General features: G+C 55.3%; 1 protein-coding gene across 5 annotated transcripts; it reads left to right on the top strand.

Moving 5' to 3' along the window:
• Window positions 1-89: 89 nt before the first annotated feature.
• Window positions 90-16,871, top strand: ZSWIM4 (zinc finger SWIM-type containing 4). 5 transcript variants are annotated; one of them, XM_081137296.1, is made up of 14 exons: window positions 90-465; window positions 2,557-2,758; window positions 3,998-4,354; window positions 6,231-6,379; window positions 6,479-6,629; window positions 7,487-7,654; window positions 8,272-8,619; window positions 9,216-9,353; window positions 9,700-9,954; window positions 10,538-10,673; window positions 11,485-11,639; window positions 12,916-13,079; window positions 14,437-14,518; window positions 14,922-16,871. In XM_081137296.1, the coding sequence occupies exons 1-14, from the start codon at window positions 307-309 to the stop codon at window positions 15,779-15,781; spliced, it is 3,324 nt and encodes a 1,107-aa protein (XP_080993422.1). In that variant the 5' UTR covers window positions 90-306; the 3' UTR covers window positions 15,782-16,871. The 5 variants fall into 5 exon arrangements, with proteins under 5 accessions (XP_080993422.1, XP_080993423.1, XP_080993426.1 ...); XM_081137300.1 differs by having other exon boundaries at window positions 397-465; window positions 2,628-2,758; window positions 4,074-4,354; XM_081137298.1 differs by having other exon boundaries at window positions 397-465; window positions 2,628-2,758.
• Window positions 16,872-19,718: the final 2,847 nt, after the last annotated feature.

Raw genomic sequence — 19,718 nt, 5'->3', positions numbered from 1 at the left:
GCTGCCAATAGCAGAGGAGGACCTCGTAGGCCGACGGGGGGGCCAATTGGGACGGGCGGCGGGGGCGGGACAAGGCGGAGGATAAAGCGGCCGCCGAGGCAGCTTCATTGTTGTGAAGAGTCTTAAAGGGGCCGCATCACCCAGCCGGCCAGCCGCGGGGCTGGGGTGGGAGTAGCGGGGGTCCCAGTGCGACCCTGCGTGAAGGAAGGACGGGAAGGCGGGTAGGGGTCGCGGGAGCCGGAGAAGCCGAGCGGGCATCGGACCGACTCCCCCCAACAGGCCCCGCCCCGGCCCCGGCCCCGGCCGATGGACACCCCAGCGGCCAAACGGAGTCGGAGCTGCCCCGCGGGACCGGAGGAGCGCGATGCCGGGGCCGGGGCCGGGGCCGTGTGCGGCCGGGGCCGGCCCGAGGCGCTGCTGGACCTCAGCGCTAAACGAGTAGCCGAGAGCTGGGCCTTCGAGCAGGTGACTGAGAGGGGCGGGGGGAAGAACGCACACCCAGCCCATTTCCCGATAGTCCTTCTCCCCCCCCCCCCCCCCCCGCCCAGCCCCCAGCCTCCGGACCCGCCCCCACTGGGCTGAAGTCTTCTCCCAGGTCCTTAACCCTGCCCCGAGGCACCCCCTTATCTTCCCATTTCAGTCCTTCAAACCTCCTGACCCACCCTCATCCCTTCCCGGCCAGCCCTGCCCTCCAGCCCACAAGACCCAGGGATGCCCCCAGCGCCCTAGATACCAACTCTTGACACTTCCTTCTCCTCCCCATGGTGCTCTCACAACCCTGGGTACCCCTCTCTTCCCATCTCATCCTCATCCCCCATTAGAGCACCCCATTCAATCTTCACTCCTCTCTCTAACTCCTACAAGCTGCCCCCATTGGAGACACCCCAGAACACAGCCCCTAGAGACCCACACTCCCCTATTCCAGATCTCTACCCTATACCCCCAGTAGAGGACTCCCCCATTTCTGCAGATCTCAGATTGACACACCCCTTTATGCTCCCCCAGCCTCCAGAACCCACCTGTCCCATGGGAAGCCCCCCTCTCCTCCAGATCCTTCCCTCAGGTCCTGTCTCCCACTCCCACCCCCACCACTTATGGGATCACCTCCCATCAGGGACTGCCCAGCCCTTCCTGGTAGGCTGCAAGGATTTCTCCAATTTCAGGGTCTCCCCCAAGTCCCCTTCTCTCTGTCTCCCAGATCCATCCCAGTCCTGCCAGAGGTAGGCAGCAAGGTCAGGGTCTGTGGAGTGATGGTACCTGAACAGGTGCACCTGCAATCCTGCCTCTATGGCTTCTTGGGATTCTGACAGGATGCCCCAGGGCTGGGGCCCACGATGTCCTCTTTTTCAGCCTCAGTGTAGGTGCCCCAGGAGCTGGAGATGTGGCCCAAACCTGATTAAACCTTATGAGCTCAGGGGGGGGGGGGGGGGGATAAAAAAAACAAAAACCACCTTATGAGTTCCCACAGGCTCTGCCTGGCTTTGAGGGGGTATTCTTTGCCGCTGACCTCTCCAGAATTAGGAAGCCTGCTGGGACTAATGGGTCTGGGCCAAGTGTGGATGGAGCAGGCTCTGATTCATGGCCTGGAAAGTCCCTTCTTAGTCATCTGCCAACTGTCCCTGAGGCCTAGGCCAGTCACTGACCCTCCCACTTCCCTCTAAAACCCAGATTTGGGGGCTCTGGAGGGTCCCTGCCCCTTCACTGTGTGTGAGATGCCCAGAATAATCCTAGAACCATCTCTGGAACTCCCATGTACCTCCCCTGGCCAGGCTGGGCACTAGAAAAGCTCTTGCCCCATAGAAGCTCATAGAAATCTTCTGCAACCCTTTGGGAGTTGTGGTTTTCCTTCCCACTCTGAGGAAACTGGGGCACAGAAAGGTTGAGAAACTTGCCCAAGGTCACCCAGTCAGTAGGTAGCAAGCCTGGATTGGTACGCAGGCTCAACCAGCTCAGTTCATTGCCCAGAGCCCATGGGGGTGGCTAGGACTCCCCTCCCTTCCTGGGGACCCTTGGAAGCTGGGAACAGAGTGTGTTGGGAGTTGGAGCTCACCAGCTCTGGGACCCTGAACAAATGAATTCACTCCACATCTGGGCCTAAGATTCCTCAGGCTATAAAATGTGATTAGTATCATTGGGATTTTGCTGTGCAAATTAAGGGAAATTGCATACATAGAGCATTTAGAATAGTATAAGCTAAGAAAATATAGGCCTGGTCACTATTCTTATAACTATTATCTTTCTTTCTCCTGCCCCCTCAAAGTCTAGGAGACAGGGCTACCTGACATCTGTACCTTGAGACCTGATACCCTGGGCGGGGGGAGCAGCAGAAAGTTCTAGAACTTCCTATGGGCCCGGTGTTGTTGCAAGCAGTTTATATAGATTAATACATATTTAATCCTCGCAATACCCAGGAGGCTGGTACTATTAACATCCCCAATCCCACTTGAGAAAACCGAAGCTCAGAGAGGCAAAGTGACTTGCCCAAGGTCATGCAGCTTGTAAATGGCAAAGCCGGGACTCAAGCTGGGGTTTCTAACCCACCGGCCCTTCCTTCAGGTCGAGGAGCGTTTCTCCCGGGTGCCAGAGCCAGTCCAAAAGCGCATTGTGTTCTGGTCGTTTCCACGCAGTGAACGGGAAATATGTATGTACTCATCACTGGGCTACCAGCCTCCAGAGGGCGAGCACGACACCCGGGTGCCCTTCACCCGAGGGCTGCACCTGCTGCAGAGCGGGGCCGTAGACCGAGTGCTCCAAGTAGGTAAGTACCCCTTCCAGGGAGGCCTGGGCCAGGGGGAAGTTCCAGTTCTCTGGGGAAAGTTGGACAAGATATTGTGAACTAAAGAGCAGGAATCTGCCTAGGCCTCAGTCAGCCAGCGTAGATGAAGGGTCTGGGGGAAGGATGTTGCCAGCTCACACAGCTTATTTGGAGGGTGAGGAAGAGATGGTGAGATTGGGAGGTAAGCTGGAAATGAGAGAAGGTTCCATACCTCAGGCAGAGAGACCCAGTGATGCACTGGGCCTGAGATCCAATAGAGACAGAGGCAAGAATGATACTAGGCCTCAGGCAGAGAGACTCAGGTGGAGGTTGGGACCAGACCTAAGGCTTAGGTGGGACTCTAGGGTAGAAGTTTAGGATCAGCTATGAGGGGTGGTCTTATACCTCAGGTAACAGAGTCCAGTGGAAGGGAGGGGAGGGGTCAGAGATTTAGAGCTAGAGGTGAAAGATGATTCTTGACCTCAGGCAGCAGAGCTCAGAAGGGAACCAGTAGAGGTTGAGCCAGAAAACAGGTGAGCCCTGGAACACCACACCTCCATGGGGGCAGGTCATGTCTCCCAGCTGGAGGCAGGGTCTTGGCCAAGATGACCCTCCCTAAATCCTGTCAGCCTGGGGTCCCCCTTGCCCGGACATGGCCCAGCTGGCCACAGACTTGGCCACCTCCAGCCGGTATGAGGAAGCTGCTGTCTCCCCGCATGACGCAGCCAGGGCTGGCTGGGGCCTGAGCTGCCCAACCAGTCTGATGAGCCTGGCATCTGGGCTCCCCAGGGGCCAGGGAGGGGCAGGGGGTGATGGGGTGACCTGGCCTGCCACATCTGCCCCTTACCCCCAAGTTTCACAGGCCTTTGGCATTTTCCTAGGAAGTTACAGGGCATCTGGACCCCAGGCTGTATCCACGGTAACCCAAGAACTGAGAAAACCATCTTTAATAGCATTTCTATAGTAATATTTATACTTGCATTTATTTAGGACTTACTGTATGCCAACAGTGTTCTAAGCCCTTGCCAACTATTAACTCATTTAATACTCATTGCAACTATATGGAGGAGGATGTTACTGTTTGTTCTCAATTTGACAGATGAGGAGACTGAGGCACAGAGATTAAGTGACTTGTTCTAGGTTACTCAGCTGGCATTTGCACCTGGGTCTTGCTGTGCTCCATGGATGAGCACCCCCTGTCCCTGGGGTAACACAGTGGTGATGGTTTGGTATTTGTCTTAGGGTTCCACCTAAGCGGTAACATCCGGGAGCCTGCGGGCCCCGGAGAGCCTGAGCGCCTCTACCACGTTTCCATCAGCTTTGATCGCTGTAAGATTACGTCTGTGAGCTGTGGCTGTGACAATCGTGACCTCTTCTATTGTGCCCATGTGGTGGCCCTGTCACTGTACCGAATTCGGCATGCCTATCAGGTGGAGCTGCGGCTGCCCATCTCTGAGACTCTCTCCCAGATGAACCGGGACCAGCTTCAGAAGTTCGTGCAGTATCTCATCAGCGCCCACCACACTGAGGTGCTGCCCACTGCCCAGCGCTTGGCTGATGAGATCCTCCTCCTGGGCTCCGAGATCAACCTGGTGCACGGTAGGGGTGCCTTGGGGTCTGATTGGGGTGGTGAGGCCTCAGCTCGAAGCCATCTCACTTGCCATGTGGAAAGCATTTGTCACAGAGTCCTCAGGTCCCCTTGATCCATGAGTAGGGGTAGAGGGAGTACCATTGCCTGAGATCAAGGTCACACACCTACTAGGTGGCAGAGTCTGGATTTGATGTCGCCCTGGTCAGATGAATGGCTGAAATCAGCCAATGTGGAGAATTGAGGGAACAAATGGGAAGTCGGGCCCCAGGGTGGCGATGTCCCAAGATCACAGGAGCATGCCTTAGTGTGGGTGGGTGAAGGACATGAAAGGTATGTGGATGTCAGGTGTGGGTGTTGGTGGGAAATAGACCAGGAGGTGTTATGAGCTCTGGGAGAGTTTGGGGCTACAAGGGACTGTGTTGTCTAACTGTAATGATGGCAAGAATGGGACAGGATAAATGGCAGATAGATGGATAAGTAGTTGGATAATTGAGGGTGGGGGTAGGTAGATGCAGAAGGTGTTCGTGATAAGGAGTTGGGGTGAACTGATGGTGTGGAAAAGCAGATGGGATGGATGAATAGATAGATGATTAGCTAGGATGGTAGGTGAATGGGGAATTGGTAATAATTAGAGGTGAGGTTGGGTGGAATGGGCTTTGATTGAGGGGGTTGAGGTACATTGATGGTGGTGGACAGATAAGGTTGGTAGAAAATTGGAAGAAGCAATGGGTACATGGATTGGGGGTGAGTTGATGGATGTATGGAATGTTCATAGGTGTGGACTGACATGGTGGATGGATCAAGTGGGTGTAGGACAGATGGATGGACTAATGCAGTAGTGGGTGTTTTGGGAGATACATATGAATGGATGGTTTGATGGGAGAAGAATAGATAGAAAGTTTGGGTTCGTTGGATGGGTGGATAGTGCGGTTCTATGGGTCAATGGATGAATAAGTCAGTGGATTTTTTTTTTAACATGTTTTTATTGATTTTAGAGAGAGAAGAAGGGAGAGGAGTAGAGAGAGAGAAATATGGATGAGAGAAACATCGATTGGCTGCCTCCTGTACACCCCCTACTGGGGATCGAGCCCATAACCCTGGCATGTCCCCTGACCAGGAATCAAACTAGTGACCTCTTGGTTCATGGTTCAACACTCAACCACTGAGCCACACCGACTGGGCAAGTCTGGATATTTTGTGTGGTTGGTACAGATTAGTTGAAAAGACAAATAAGGGTAGGTACCTAGATGGTTGGATATAGATAGGTGAGCAGGTGGAAGTTATAGGTAAGATGGATCCTTGACTAATGGGGTAGGTATGTATGCTAAGGGTTATGGATGGATAGGTGCATGGCATGACATGGGGGAGGTGAGTGGTTTGGATGTGGGTGTGTGGATGATGTTTTCGGTGGCATGGATGGATGAGTAGGAGGGCAAGTGATGATTCAGGTGGGATGGACCATCATTCCACCTGCATGGATGAATGGATGGGGGGAATGGGTGGGTGGTATTTTGGGTAAGATGGATGATCAGTAAATGGATGGATGAGCTAGTGATGTTTTAAGCAAGATCAATGGATGGATGAATAGGTAGGTAGCACTTTAGGTGAGATGGATGGATGGGTAGATTGGTAGGTTGGTGTTCGGTTAAGATGGATGAATAAGTAAATGAGTGAATGAGCCACTGATGTTTTGGGTGGGATGGATGGATGACATTTTAGATGGGATGATGGTCAGACAGATGGATGGGTGGTTTTTCGGGTGGGATGGATGGATGATGAGTGGAACTTTGGGATGGGTTGGGTGGTTTAGAGGACTGAAATAATGGCAGAGGCAGAGGCCTACCCTCCCTAACCCAAGCCTCATCTTTCTTTCCCACCCCACAGGTGCTCCAGACCCCACAGCAGGTGCAGGCATTGAGGATGCCAACTGCTGGCACCTGGATGAGGAGCAGATCCAGGAGCAGGTGAAGCAGCTGCTGTCCAACGGTGGCTACTATGGCGCCAGCCAGCAGCTGCGCTCCATGTTCTGCAAGGTGCTGTGTGGGCATGGCATGCGCAGCAGGGCTGCACTGGGGCTGGAGGACACTGGTGCTGGTGCCCCACCCCTTCCTGACCAGCCTGTCCCCATGCAGGTCCGGGAGATGCTGCGAATGCGGGACTCCAATGGGGCACGCATGCTGATCCTCATGACCGAGCAGTTTCTGCAGGACCCACGCCTGGCCCTGTGGCGGCAGCAGGGCGCCGGCATGACAGACAAGTGCCGGCAGCTGTGGGACGAGCTGGGTAAGGCCCAGACCTGGAGCAGAGCAGGCACCAGGGCTTTGGCATTAGGTCTTGCCCCCCGACTCTGAGATTGAGGTCTGGCCCCTGAGTCCTTCCTCCTTTCATCAGCACCTCTGATGTACAAGGCACTCGCTGGTACTGATTGCTGGAGCTACAGCAAGGAACAGATTAAATGCCTGCCCTCATGAAGCTGACACCTGATAGGGGAGACAGATGAGAACATATACAAACCCATTAGACCAGGGGTTGACACACATTTTCCATAAGGACCAGATAGTCAATAGTTTCGGCTTTTTGTGCCATTTGGTCTCTGTAGTGACTCCTCAGTTTTGCCTGTTGTAGGGGAAAAGCTACCACAAACTAACATAACTGAATGGGCATGGCAGAATTCCCATAAAACTGTATTTACAGCCACTACTTATTTATCTGAATTTCATAAGTCACAAAATATTCTTCTTTTGATTCCCCCCCCACCACCATTAAAAAATGTAAGAATAAATCTTATCTTGCAGGCTGTTGAAAAACAGGGAGTGGGTTGGATTTTCTCCAGGTGCAGTAGCTTGCTGACCCCTATGATAGATGGTGATAAGCACTATGGGGGGAAAAAACAGTGAGAGGAGTCTGGAGGCCTGGGTTTGAATCCTTCCAACTTCTCAGCTATGTAACCTTGAGCCGGTGACTTGACTTCTCTGTGCCTGTTTTCTTACCTTTAAAGAGACCATTAGCTACAACCTCAGAGGCCCAAGGTGAGAGTGAAGCAGAGAGTAGTGCACAGCACATGGTAGGCACTCCATAAATGTGTGCTGCTACTGTTGACATGAATATTGAACCTCCCCATTCACTGCCCTCTCTCCCAGGGGCCCTGTGGGTGTGTGTAGTCCTGAGCCCCCATTGTAAACCAGAGGAGCGGGCGAGCTGGCTCCAGCTGCTTGGCAAGTGGGACAAGCTGGATGTGTGCCCACTGGAAGAGGGCAACTACTCTCTCAACGGGCCAAGCCTGCAGCCCACCGCAGCCCTCAGCCCAGGTAGGAGAGGGGTCCCTGCCATTACCCCAAAACCATTACCTCTGCTGGTATCCTACCTCCCCATCATGGTGCTCTGGGGGAAAGGGAAGGGGGCCTGAGTCTTTGCCTGCCCTGCCCTGCCCTGCCCTGCCCTGCCCTGCCCTGCCCTGCCCTGCAGGAGGGAGGGAGTGCCCATGGCAAGGCAGTGGGTAGCCCAAGAGAAACTGAAATGAAATGCTTAAGACACCTGTGGTTCTGGGCTGGTCTCCTAATTTAGCCTCCTCCTGGCAATGGAGGCGGGAGTGGGGGGAACAGAGAGAAAAGAAAAGAAAGATCTTGAAAAGAGAGACTCAGAGATATAAGGAAAGAGACAGAGAAGGAGAGAGTAAGGAGAATGGGGAGAGACATAAAGAGAAAAAAAGAGCAACAGAATGTAGGGGATAGAAAGATGAACAGAGACAAGTATTCAACCTCTGTCCAACACACGCATTCACACATGTCCCTTTGAAAGGCTGCTGTAAGGATTTGAGATGACACATGTCCATCAATGCACCCAGAGTCCAGCTCTAAGCTGGCACTCAGTGTGGGGAACTGGCCACAGCCCCGCTGCTAAGCCATGTTGGACACCTCCCCCCCAGGCCCAGAGGAGGAGGAGGTGGTGGCTGCAGGTTCCCGCCACACCGTGTTTGGCCGCGCCCTGCAGGCTGGATCACTGCATTGGAGTGACACCCACCTACAGAGGATCCTGGCAAGTGACTGCTATGGCCCCAGTCTCACAGGCCATGTGGGCAGTGACAAGGCAGCCTTCGATCCCCAGGGCCGCCCCCTCTGGCTGGGGGAGCCATTCCCCACTGCTTGTGCCCGTGTGGACACGCTGCGTGCCCATGGATACCCCCGCCAGGCCCTGCGGCTGGCAGGAGCCATAGTCAACACACTCCGGCTGCAGCGGCGGCATCAGCTTGAGAGCTACAAGCAGCAGAAAAAAGGTGGGTACCAATATTATCAGGTCCTGGGGCTGCAGGCACAGATGCCAACTACAGGAGGGTATGACAAGCAAGGGGGTCTGTGGGTACAACTTAAGGTCGCAGTGGGAAAGCCAAACCACTATAGGTGTCTTGAGCATACAGGAATTTAATATAGGGGACTGAGGGCTCACAAAGCCACTGGGAAGGCTGCAGGATTAAAAGTCAGGGAACCGCTGCTTGAATTCAAGAGCTTGAACTTCAGAAGCACAGTAAGCCCAGCAGCCTGCAGCCTCCACAGGCAGCAGTTCCCAAGAGAACACCCAGAAGCTGCTGGCTGGGCTTGAGAGAGGTGGGTGGGATTATGGGTTTTGAGAAGGGACTGACTGGTTGGAGGGAAAGTGGCCAGTTCCCTCCAGGTGTCCTGCCAGGCCTGGGAGTAGCTGTGGGATAGGAAGCCAGAGGGCTGTAGAGGTGAAAGCTGCTGCACATCTCAGGATGACCCCTGGGTGGGCAGATGGTGGGCAGACACTGGGAGGCTGGGCTGGAGTTCAGAGAGAGGGAGCTCCCCCAGGGGCTTGGAAGATGGTTGGGCATTGAGCCCCACTTCCGGCCTGCAGAGCTGCTGCAAAAAGGCTCCACCTGCATCACAAACACAGAAGGATGGGTGGGCCACCCCCTGGACCCCATTGGCTGCCTCTGCAGGGCGCTTCTGGAGGCCTGTCGCCTGGAGGAAGAGACCCTCACCCTTTACCCAGGTACACACAGTGGGGACCCCGGAAGGAGGTGGGGCAATCCCCACCTCCTTACTTAACCCCCCTGGCTCAGCACCGCTAGAAAGTAAAGCTACACCCTTACCCTTGCTGCAGACTCTTCCCTGTTCCCGTCTACAGTGCTAGGAGCAAATAGCTTAGCTTCTGAAAGTGAGGCTGCTATGGGCCTGTCTGCTACTTGAAGATGACCCCCAGCCCCTGGTCAGTGCTGGGAGCAGCTAGACGACTCCTATACCACATACCCTCAGTTTCCATGTCTTGGGTTAAGGTCCATTGGGGGTCCCAGAAAAAGGGGTCCCCTTCCAGCATCGTTGGTGCCCGTCTCCCACAGATTCAGGCCTCGAGAAGCAGAAGGTGGCCTACCAGCACGTGCAGGTACCCGGGAACTCTGGGGAGTCCTACTTGGCATTGGCGCTGGAGGTGGCACTGCTGGGCCTGGGACAGCAGCGGGCCTTGCCTGAGGGGCTGTACGCCCAGGACAAGGTGGTGCGCAATGAGGAGCAACTGTTGGCTCTGCTGGAGGAGGTGGAGCTGGACGAGCGGCTGGTTCACTTGCTACGCAAGCAGGCGGGGCTGCTCCTGGATGGTGAGGCCCTGCCCCTAGGCCTGGCTGTTCCAAAAGTCACGGTCCTCCCCTTGGCCTGAGCTGGTCAGGTTGCTGCTGGATCAAGAGGCTCTGCCCCTAGACAAGTCTTTTAGTCCTTACCTTAGCATTTCCTAAAAGATGAGATCCAGGCCTTGGACCTGACCCCTAGCACGTTCTGGCAGCCAACAACTGCTGCGAGTGGTGAGATCCTGCCCCCTACCCTCCTTGGGAGTCAAGGAGCCAAGTCGTTAATGCCCAGCTGGACTTTACTGGCTCTGCCCATGGTCCTGCCTTATGAGACCCCACCCCTGGTCAGGTGCAGCCCCACCTCTGCCCTCACCCCTCATCTGAGTTCTGCCCCCCCACCCAGGGGTGCCCAGGGTTTCCACTTCAAATTTTTCACGGCTTTTCTGTCTCAGCCATGTGCCCCCATGCCCAGGGCCTCTCCAGCCGCTAGTCCCAGCCACTCTGTCCTGGGGTCTGCCCATCCCCTACTCAGCCCGGGGTCTGGCGAAACCTGGGGAGGGGCAGAAATACAAAAGTGAGCCCACACCTGGGGGCTGAGCTAAGGCTGCCCCTGCAGGGGGTCCCTTCAGTGGCTTCGGAGAGGTGCTGTTCCGGGAGAGTGTGCCAATGCACACCTGTGCTCGATACCTGTTCACCGCCCTGCTACCCCACGACCCTGACCTGGCCTACAGCCTGGCACTGCGAGCCATGAGGTAAGGACAGGCAGATAGCTGGGGACTCTATGCAGGGGGCCAGACAGGATTGAGGGATGGGAGGCGCACTCACAGCCCCATCCTCCTGAACTCAGCCTCACCTCACACTAGCATTCCAGGCTGCCCTGTGCTCTTGACTGTTAAGTATAAGTGTATAATATTATTTTGAATTTGAGAGACATTCACATGGCACAGAAGTGCACAGAAGTGAGAGTACTTTTCTGGGCTGGTTTGTCCCAACATACCTAAATCTCTCTAGAGGCAAGCAGTGTTTCCGCTTTCTTATCAAGAATTGAGATTTCTGCAATTCCGTAATCTGGAAATTGAAAGTGGGCCCTCCTTTTATACTGATGATCTATTCTGTGCCTATTCTTTGCCCCTTGTTTTCACTGAGCATTGTTTTTTGGTTGTTTTTTTTTAAATATATCTTTATTGATTTCAGAGAGAGAGAGATAGAAACATCAATGATGAGAGAGTTGTCATTGATCAGCTGCCTCCTGCATGCCCCCGACTGAGTATCGAGCCAGCAACCCAAACATGTGCCCTGACCAGGAACTGAACCTCGATCTCCTGGATCATAGGTCAATGCTCAACTGTTGAGCCATGCAGGCTGGGCAAGCATTGTTTAATCAACCCCCAAATGATGGACATAAAAATGCAGTGAACATCTTGCACATACATCCATCTTCCTAGGTGTTCAGGGCTTTGCTCTCTCAGAGGGGAAGTACCAGCTGAGGCAAGAGGCCTCTCCTAGGAAGGATGGAGACTCAAGCCTTCCCTCAGCATGGGCTTGCTTTTTGCTTCATCCTAGGTTGCCTGTACTGGAGACAGCACTTACGGCTGGAGATCCTCAGCCCAACCCACTGGACTCTGTCGTGACTAACCGCTTCCCCCGCTGGTTCATCCTGGGCCACCTGGAGACTCGCCAGTGCGAGCTGGCCTCTACCATGCTGACTGCTGCCAAGGGTGAGGATGACGCTGCCCTCGGCCCCCTGTCCTCCTCTGCGTCTCCTCCCTCCTTTCCTTTGTTCCTTCCCCCCTCTTTTTTATTCCACTAGTTTTCCTCGAGCACTTTTTAGACAGACCAGGCACTGTGGCAGGTGCTAAGGTTGCCATAGTAAACAAAAACTGTCCCAAATCCAGTGCCCTGTGGTGTTACATTCTAGTGGGAGTGGACAGTCAGCAAGTGAAGAGGGGAGTTATGCAATAAGTGAGAAGATAACAAGTGCGCCAGAGGGAGATAAAGCAGGTTGGCATTTAAGCCAAGACATGAATGTGCAGAGCCATGCAAATATCTGGTGTCTTAGTTCAAGCTGCCATCACAAAATACCACAGACTGGGTGGCTTAAACAACAGAAATTTATTTTCCACAGTTCTGGAGGTTGGAAGCCCAAGGGTTTCAGCATGGTCAGTTCCTGGTGAGGACTCTCTTCTGGCTTGCAGACAACCACCTTCTCATTGTGTCTTCACATGGCAGAGAGAGAGCTCTGGTCTCTCCTCTTCTTATAAGGGCACTAATTCCATTATGGGGGCCCCACCCTCATGACCTCCTCTAAATTTAATTGCCTCCTAAAGGCGCCACCTCTAAATATTATCATGCTGGGAGTTAGGGCTTCAACATATGAATGGGGGGGGGGCGCCACAGTTCAGTCCATAGCATCTGAGAAGAGCATTCTGGGCAAAGGGAAGAGCAGGTGCAAAGGCCTTAAGGCTAGACTGTGCCTAATATGTTTGAAAAACAAAGGAGGCTGGTGTGGCTGGAGCAGAGTAATGGAGAATTGTAGGATCTAGGTCAAGGATGATAATAGTGATTAAAACTAACATTTGTGTAGCTTTTGCCATGTTAAAGCCTTTACTGGTATGGCCTCTCAATGGCCCTGTGAGGCAGGTACCATTACATTAGTATTACTCATGCACAGATGGGGCAGCCAAGGCACAAAGAAGTGAAGTGACTTGTGCAGAGTCACACAGCAAGGCAGGGATTTGAACCCTGGCATTCTGATTCCAGAATCCATGTTCTTGACCATTAGGCATCTAGCAGGTTCCTAAATGGCTTTCTCCCACTGGAAGTGGAGGAGGGCAGAAGAGAGAAGGGGGGTGGGAGTGCAGAGAGTAGTCTGGATCCTCATAGAATCACTGCCACGTGCATGACCCTCCGTGCTCATACCTGTGCACCTGTGTGGAGGGAACCTGCGTGAACTGCCTGGTGTAACAATGGTGCCAATGTCCCTCCCCACCCCAGGAGACCCCAAGTGGGTGCACACAGTATTGGGCTCCATCCAGCAGAATATCCACTCTCCAGCCTTGCTCTTCAAGCTGGCACAGGATGCCTGTAAGACAGCCACCCCAGCCAGCGCACCACCAGACACCACTCTGCTGGGCATTGCACTGGAGCTGGGCCTGCAGGTGAGGGCCCCCAGGAGAATGGGGGAGGGGGGTGCTCCCTGTGGGTGGGGCCAGAATGTGAGTGGCACCTCTGGGCCTGGCCACAGAAAGGCAGAGTCTGTAAGTCCTGGGAGTGGGGGCATGAGGTTATCAGTAGGCGTAGGCCTATGAATTAGGGACTCAGTGGCAGTCTGAAGGTGAGAATCTATCTTGGGGGTTGTTGCTGAAGATAAGGAGGACTATCATGGAGTCTGCTGGTGAGATGGTAGGCCATAGAGGGAGCAGAGCCTAGGGGTTCTGGCCTTGGGAATGAGGCCTATGACTGGTGTGAGGCCTGGGACTGGTATGCTTAAAGACTATAGGCAGGCAGGGCTGAAGCTGGGGTGGGGGGGTAAAGCCTGCCAATAAGGAGCTTTCTTGGAGGTGGGGCCTTTAGGTGAACCCAGCCCAGAGGTCACCATTGAGGGGCTGGGCTTGAAGAAAGGTCTTGAAGATGAAGAGCTGCCTCCGTGGGTGAGGTCTGTGGTTGAAAGTCATGGGGCCTGTGGGTGAGTGTTCTGGCCACCCCCAGGGGCCAGGCCATCTTGCTAGGGCAAGGCAGAGGCAAGCATGCATGAGTGCAGCCTGTAGGTGAAGATCTAGCTGCAGAGTGTGTGATGTAGAGGCCTGGCAGGTCCTGGAGAATAGGTACACCTGGGGCAGGCTTGCAGGGTGGGGTGGGACCTTCCCAGGTAGAACTAGCAAGCAAGGGGCCCTCAGGGGCAGAATTAGCCCAAAACAACTTCCTGTGGGGGCTGGAGCCATTAGGGGGATGTGGAGGCAGGGAAGGACAAGGGCGGAGATTTAGAGAGGAGACCCTCTACTTGGGGGCTTCTGGTGGCAGGGTCCACCAGATAGGACTGGGGATGGGGCCCGCGGGGAGAGGCAAGCAAGGAAGATGCTTATTGGGGATAGAAGCTAAAGAAGGTGGAGCAGGTGCTCTTTTGGGGGTTACAGGGGGAAATCCGCAGACATGAAGCATGGAACTTTCTGGAGAGAAGGGACAGGTTGGCTTGTTGTCCAGAGTAGGATGCATGGGGCCTCAGCATAACAACAACAATAGTGTTAATAGTAATGGCTGAGCACTTTGAGGCAACAGGCACTGTGCAAAGAGCATTACTACATAATTTTGTTTAATTCTCACAACCTTATGAAGTAGATACAATTTTTATCCTCATTTTACAGATCAGTAAACTGAGCCATTTGCCCAGACTGTATGGCTCACTGACTCAGCCCCTAACTTCTAAGTCCCCCTGGGCCCCTAAAGATCCCAATCTCTCTCCCTCAGCTAGCCCAAGGTTTTGGGTGACCCCTTTCTGTCCCATTTCACACCCTGCAGGTGATGCGGATGACCCTGAGCACCATGACCTGGCGGCGAAGGGAGATGGTGCGCTGGCTGGTCAGCTGTGCCACGGAGATTGGTGAGAGTCCCCAAGGGGACCTGCCACCCATCTCTTCAAGGAACCAGACAGGCACAGGAGAAACAGAGACTTTCCTCTGGGTCTAGCCTGTGCTCAGGGCTAAGCCAGGAGGGAATATTGGGTGGAGGGACTGTGCTGGACAAAAGCCTGGAGGCTGGCCAGGCTAAATGGCTTGAAGAAAGTCAGTGGCACCAAAGCTTAGTGCTCCCCCTCTCTCCCCACATACCCAGTTACTGAGTCCTGCTGTGCCCTGTTCTTTTGGAAGGGTACAGCAGGGGATGGAGATGAAGGGAATGTGTCTCCAGCCCTGCTGCTGGGGATGGAGGTATTGGGGTAAACCCATGGACACACGTCCACATTGGGCCCCTCTTCCTAACCAGTTTCACCATCTCACCTTCCCCAGGTCCCCAAGCCCTGATGAACATCATGCAAAATTGGTACTCCTTATTCACGCCGGTGGAAGCGGCCACCATTGTGGCAGTGACAGGCACCACTCATGCCACTCTATTGCGGCTGCAGCTGGATGCAGCCCAGCGGGAGGAGCTCTGGGCGTGCGCCCGCACCCTGGCCTTGCAGTGTGCCATGAAAGACCCACAGAACTGCGCCTTGCCCGCCCTCACCCTGTGTGAGAAGAACCACGCGGCCTTTGAGGCAGCCTACCAGATCGTGCTGGACGCAGCAGCTGGCGGCCTGGGCCATGCCCACCTCTTCACCGTGGCCCGCTACATGGAGCACCGGGGCCTGCCTCTGCGGGCCTACAAGCTGGCCTCACTGGCCCTGGCACAGCTCAGTATCGCCTTCAACCAGGACAGCCACCCTGCTGTCAATGACGTCCTCTGGGCCTGTTCCCTCAGCCACTCCCTGGGCCGGCACGAGCTTTCAGCCATTGTCCCCCTCATCATTCGGAGTATCCACTGTGCCCCCATGCTCTCTGACATCCTGCGCCGTTGGACCCTCTCAGCACCCGGCCTGGGTCCCCTGGGGGCTCGCCGGGCAGCCAAGCCACTGGGCACTGACCGGGCACCACTCTGTCAGCTCTTGGATGCCGCCGTGGCAGCCTACATCAACACCAGCCACTCCCGCCTCACACACATCAGCCCACGACACTATGGTGATTTCATTGAGTTCCTGGGCAAGGCCCGAGAGACCTTCCTGCTGGCACCTGATGGGCACCTTCAGTTTGCCCAGTTCTTAGAGAACCTCAAACAGACTTACAAGGGCAAAAAGAAGCTCATGCTGTTGGTGCGGGAGCGTTTTGGATGAGGGGCGTCCGACAGGTGGTGGGCAGGGTCTCCCTTTGCTCCTGATTCTGTGATACCCACTCTGCATCGGGGGCCTGGACTGGAGGTCCTGTGGCATCTCAGTATTGTGTCAGGGAAGGAGCCCAGCTGGAGCTAAGTGGTCTTGCCTGCCATCCCCCAAGCCTGCCTGGACATGGGAATGAGGTGGGGGGCGTCCTGCCACACGCGTGCCTATGTGAGCGAGTATGCGAGATGCAAGGATCAGAAGCCATACCACCACCCAGAGGCCTAGAAGGGGGTGTATGCTTGGGCAGCTGGTATGACCCCCACCTTGTGCACCTCAAAAGCAATAGGCAAGCTCCCCCGCCCCAAACTCGCAGGCCTGGCTTGGGCTCCAGGGGAGCTGGGAGACAGGACTTTCTAGAATCTGGCTCTCAAAGTCAATGTAGCAGACCCTCTCCACACCCTACTCTGGGTGGCCAGGGGACTTGTGTTGGAGCACCTAAATCTCTCTTTGTATCCTCTTCTCACTGCCTCAGGAGCCACCTCCAGGCTGTCCAGCCAGGACCAATGGCTCACCCCCACTGAAGGATTTAAAGAGGCCTCAGGCCTCCGTCACATACCTCAACCCCCATCTGGCCAGGACTCCTATTCCTGTGGGTCCCAGGGTCCCAGGGTGGCCTGGGGGGGTCATTGCTGTTCCTCTCCCTACCTGCTAGTCACTGGACATACAACTCAGGAACCGAGCCATGCTCACACTGTTCTCCAAACCTGGTGTCCTCCAAACCTGGAGACAAGCACAGGCGAGCCAGGGACTCCCCCCAATTTGGAAAGGAATGGCTGGCCTCTGGGCATTTTCTGGCTCTCTCTCTCCCTTCCTCCTCCTCCGACTCCCTGCTCTGCCCCTTAACCATATTTCTCCATCTAGCCTGTCTTTCTATTTGTGTCTTTAAGTCCCAGCTACTGTCCTTTTGGCCTCCCCACACTCCTCCCATCTTTTTCCCTCTTGTAATTAAGGACAAAAGATCACATCATTTTATAACTTTTTTCTATTTATTGAACTGTATATTGTATTTCCTTTTTCCTTTTTTTTTTTTAAAGATTGAACACAGCTTTTTCTTCTTTATTTTATTTTGAGACTGAGGTGTATGTCCCACTCCCCCCCCACCCCCAAACAGGGGCCCTCCATAGAAAATCTCCAGCCTCATCTGTGGGCACAGCTTCAAGCAAGGGGCAGAATGAGTGGGACTGACTGCTGTTTTCATCCAGGGGTAATGGGGCAGGGTGGAGAGGTCACCATGAGCAAAGCCCTTCACAAGTGCTTTACACCTGTTCTACGGTAGGAACATTTCCATTTTACAAATGAGAAGACTGGGGCTCCAAAGTTTAAGGAAAGGGCACCCCAAGAGACAAAACCTGATTTAGTACCTTCCTGGGGCCACTGCCCACCCCAGGCTGCATGGCCCTTGCGCCGTTGGGACGAGCCACTAGGGGGTGCCCTGGCTCCAGACACCTGCTGTTAGGGGTACTTAATTCCAAGTTGCGGGGGGGGGGGGGGGGGGGGTGCTGGGTGCAGCTGGGTGGGGAAGACACTCCCGCCCAAAGGTGGGAACACAGCATTTAGACTAGGCCCTGAAGAGTGGAACTCGGGCCGACACTAAGAGGTGGGTGGGCGCGGTCAGTGGGGGCACCGCCAGGGCGTGTCTGAGCTCCTACACCACGGATGAGGCTTCCAGTCCCTAAATCGTGTGAGGAGTCTAGGGGACAGCGAGAAGACCCGCAGTTACCTTTCACTGGCTCCCCGAGAAGCAGGAATTCTCTCGGTACCCATCTGCCTTTAGAGACGGACAGACGGACTGTGTGGATCACTATCAAAGCTGGGGCAGACAAGGACAGAGCCTTCCGGGAGACTGGGTGGGTGGGCCGCTGGGAGGGCACCGTGATTGGTTAGTGGTACCACCCTGCGCTCCAGGGGGCCAATTGGAGGCGGCCCCGCCTCCTGCTCCGCCTCGCGTGTTCCCGCAGGTATGTGAGGGCCGACCCGGAGGACGGCGCTCCCCTTAGCGCCGCCTGGAGGCCTGGGGAGTAGAGGTGGCCGTTGTGGTCCCAGCCACCTCCAAATGCGGTCCTCAGACTCCCGGAGCCCCTTAACTGACCCCGAAGTTCTCGAAGTCATCCACAAGTGTCCCCCTTAACTCATGCGTACCTCAAGCCCAAATTCTCCGCCAGCATCTCGGATACCAGGCACCCCGAATCTTAACCCAGGCTGAGTTATCTCTTATGTCTCAGTCACCCCTCAAAAATGTCACTAGCTCAAGACCCTCAGGTCCCAGCTATCTCTGAATGCCCAGCCTTTCCCTCAGGGTCAGCCTGCACCACCACTACCTGAGATTGGATTCCATCCCCCCTTGGCCCTAGGCATCATGACCCCATCAAGGTCCTCCCAGAAAAGCTTTCCCTGTCACCAGTCAGCCCCAAAAGTCAGTCCCTCCAGTCCAGGATTTCTTTCAGTCACCTTCCCCCAACTCCAGGACACCCCTCAAGGTCACCTTCCCATGCCCAAGTCACCCTCTCCGAATTGCCGCCTTCCTCAGAACTGGTGCAGAGGGAATGGGGATCATGTGAGATCAGGAGCTTAGGGGACCAGTAAATTTGAGCTGATTCAACCACCTCACCCAAAAAGCCGGAACTCCAGGAATGAAAGGCAGAAGTGAATCACAAACCACCAGACCTTCAGGAATAAAGTGAGGCAGCTTTTATTTAACTGGAACTATACACCGCATAGCACAGACTGCCCCAACCCTCTATCTGCCCTGGCCAAGGTGGGAAAGGGGTACATTAGGCCAGCCCTGACAACCTGGGGGGCTTCATTCTGCTCTTCCATGCTCTGGGACCACCCCAGGACTGAACAGGCCTGCTCGTGTCCTTTTGGAGGACCCCCACAGGGGTCTCCTTCCCCACCCTGTGTACCAGAGGGGTGTCATGGCTTCTTCCTCAAGATAGAAAGCTGCAGAACCCAGGTTGAAGGGATCAGGCACGTTCAGGTCAGGCCAGCCTGGTTCCGGAAGCCTGGAGCTGGCATTTAACGGTCTGAGGGCCCAAGGCAGTTTCCTCTTGGGTAACTGGCTGCTGGGAAGGTGCGGCCCAGCCAGTGCCCCCATCAGGCTTGAGAGAGGAGGGGCCAAGGCTCCAGGCCCAGAGGGTCACCCAGGAGGAGACACAGCTGGCTTCCCTTTTTCCTGGAAGGGCCACCCACTGTCCTCCTTGGGAACACAGCCCAGCTGGAGGTAGGACTGTGGGGGTCTCCAAGAGCAGAGTTGGCGGAGGGGGCCTGCAGCAGATAGCTAGGTCCATCCACCCCCATCCCCAGTCCCATCCTCCCCAAGTCCCTCCTCCAGACACAGCTGTAGGTCTGGGTCCTCCTCTCTTAATCCAGGCATCTGTCTCTTCCCCCAGGCATCAGCCCATCCAGGGAAGGCAGGGGCCACAGGCTCCTAGGGGGCTTAACTCCTGTTCCTGCTGAACTGAGCCAGTCTGTACAAATCAACTGTGTTTCAGCTCAGTAGGCACGGGAGGCAGAGCCCAGAGAAGCCAGGCGGCAGAACAGGCAGGGAGAGGCAGCAGAGCTGGAGGAGGTGAGGGCCCCAGGGGGCGGAACTTAGCCACTGTGAACACAACTTGGTGCAGACCCTGCTCACAAGCAGCTAAGCCCTGCTCCCCAGGCCAGACGCAGGCTGCAGGAGCTTCTCGGCCACCCCATCCCCCGGCAGCATCCTCAGTGGTTGTGGCAGCGGTGGCGGGCAGCTGCTGCAGCGGCAATGGCCCCGGAAGCTGGGCTCAGGGTCGATTGGAAATCCCTGGCAATGTGATTTGTGACAGGCAGCAAATCCCATCCCCAGGAACCCCAGCCGGCCATGGCACAGGGGTAGGGAGGCACTGAGCGGGGCCATCAGCTGGCA

This window comes from Miniopterus schreibersii, assembly GCF_964146895.1.
Source record: "Miniopterus schreibersii genome assembly, chromosome: 4".
Lineage (NCBI taxonomy): Eukaryota > Metazoa > Chordata > Mammalia > Chiroptera > Miniopteridae > Miniopterus > Miniopterus schreibersii.
The sequence above is the reverse complement of the archived record's forward strand: the minus strand, read 5'-3'. Positions and strand labels throughout refer to the sequence as shown.

What these genes read in the sequence shown, in the direction of transcription:
- ZSWIM4 (XM_081137296.1), top strand. Translation starts at nt 307, where the DNA reads ATGGACACCCCAGCGGCCAAACGGAGTCGGAGCTGCCCCGCGGGACCG. An exon ending in AGACCGAGTGCTCCAAGTAG is followed by an intron (nt 2,759 to 3,997) that starts GTAAGTACCCCT and finishes TATTTGTCTTAG; the next exon opens with GGTTCCACCTAAGCGGTAAC. An exon ending in GCAGCTGTGGGACGAGCTGG is followed by an intron (nt 6,630 to 7,486) that starts GTAAGGCCCAGA and finishes CCTCTCTCCCAG; the next exon opens with GGGCCCTGTGGGTGTGTGTA.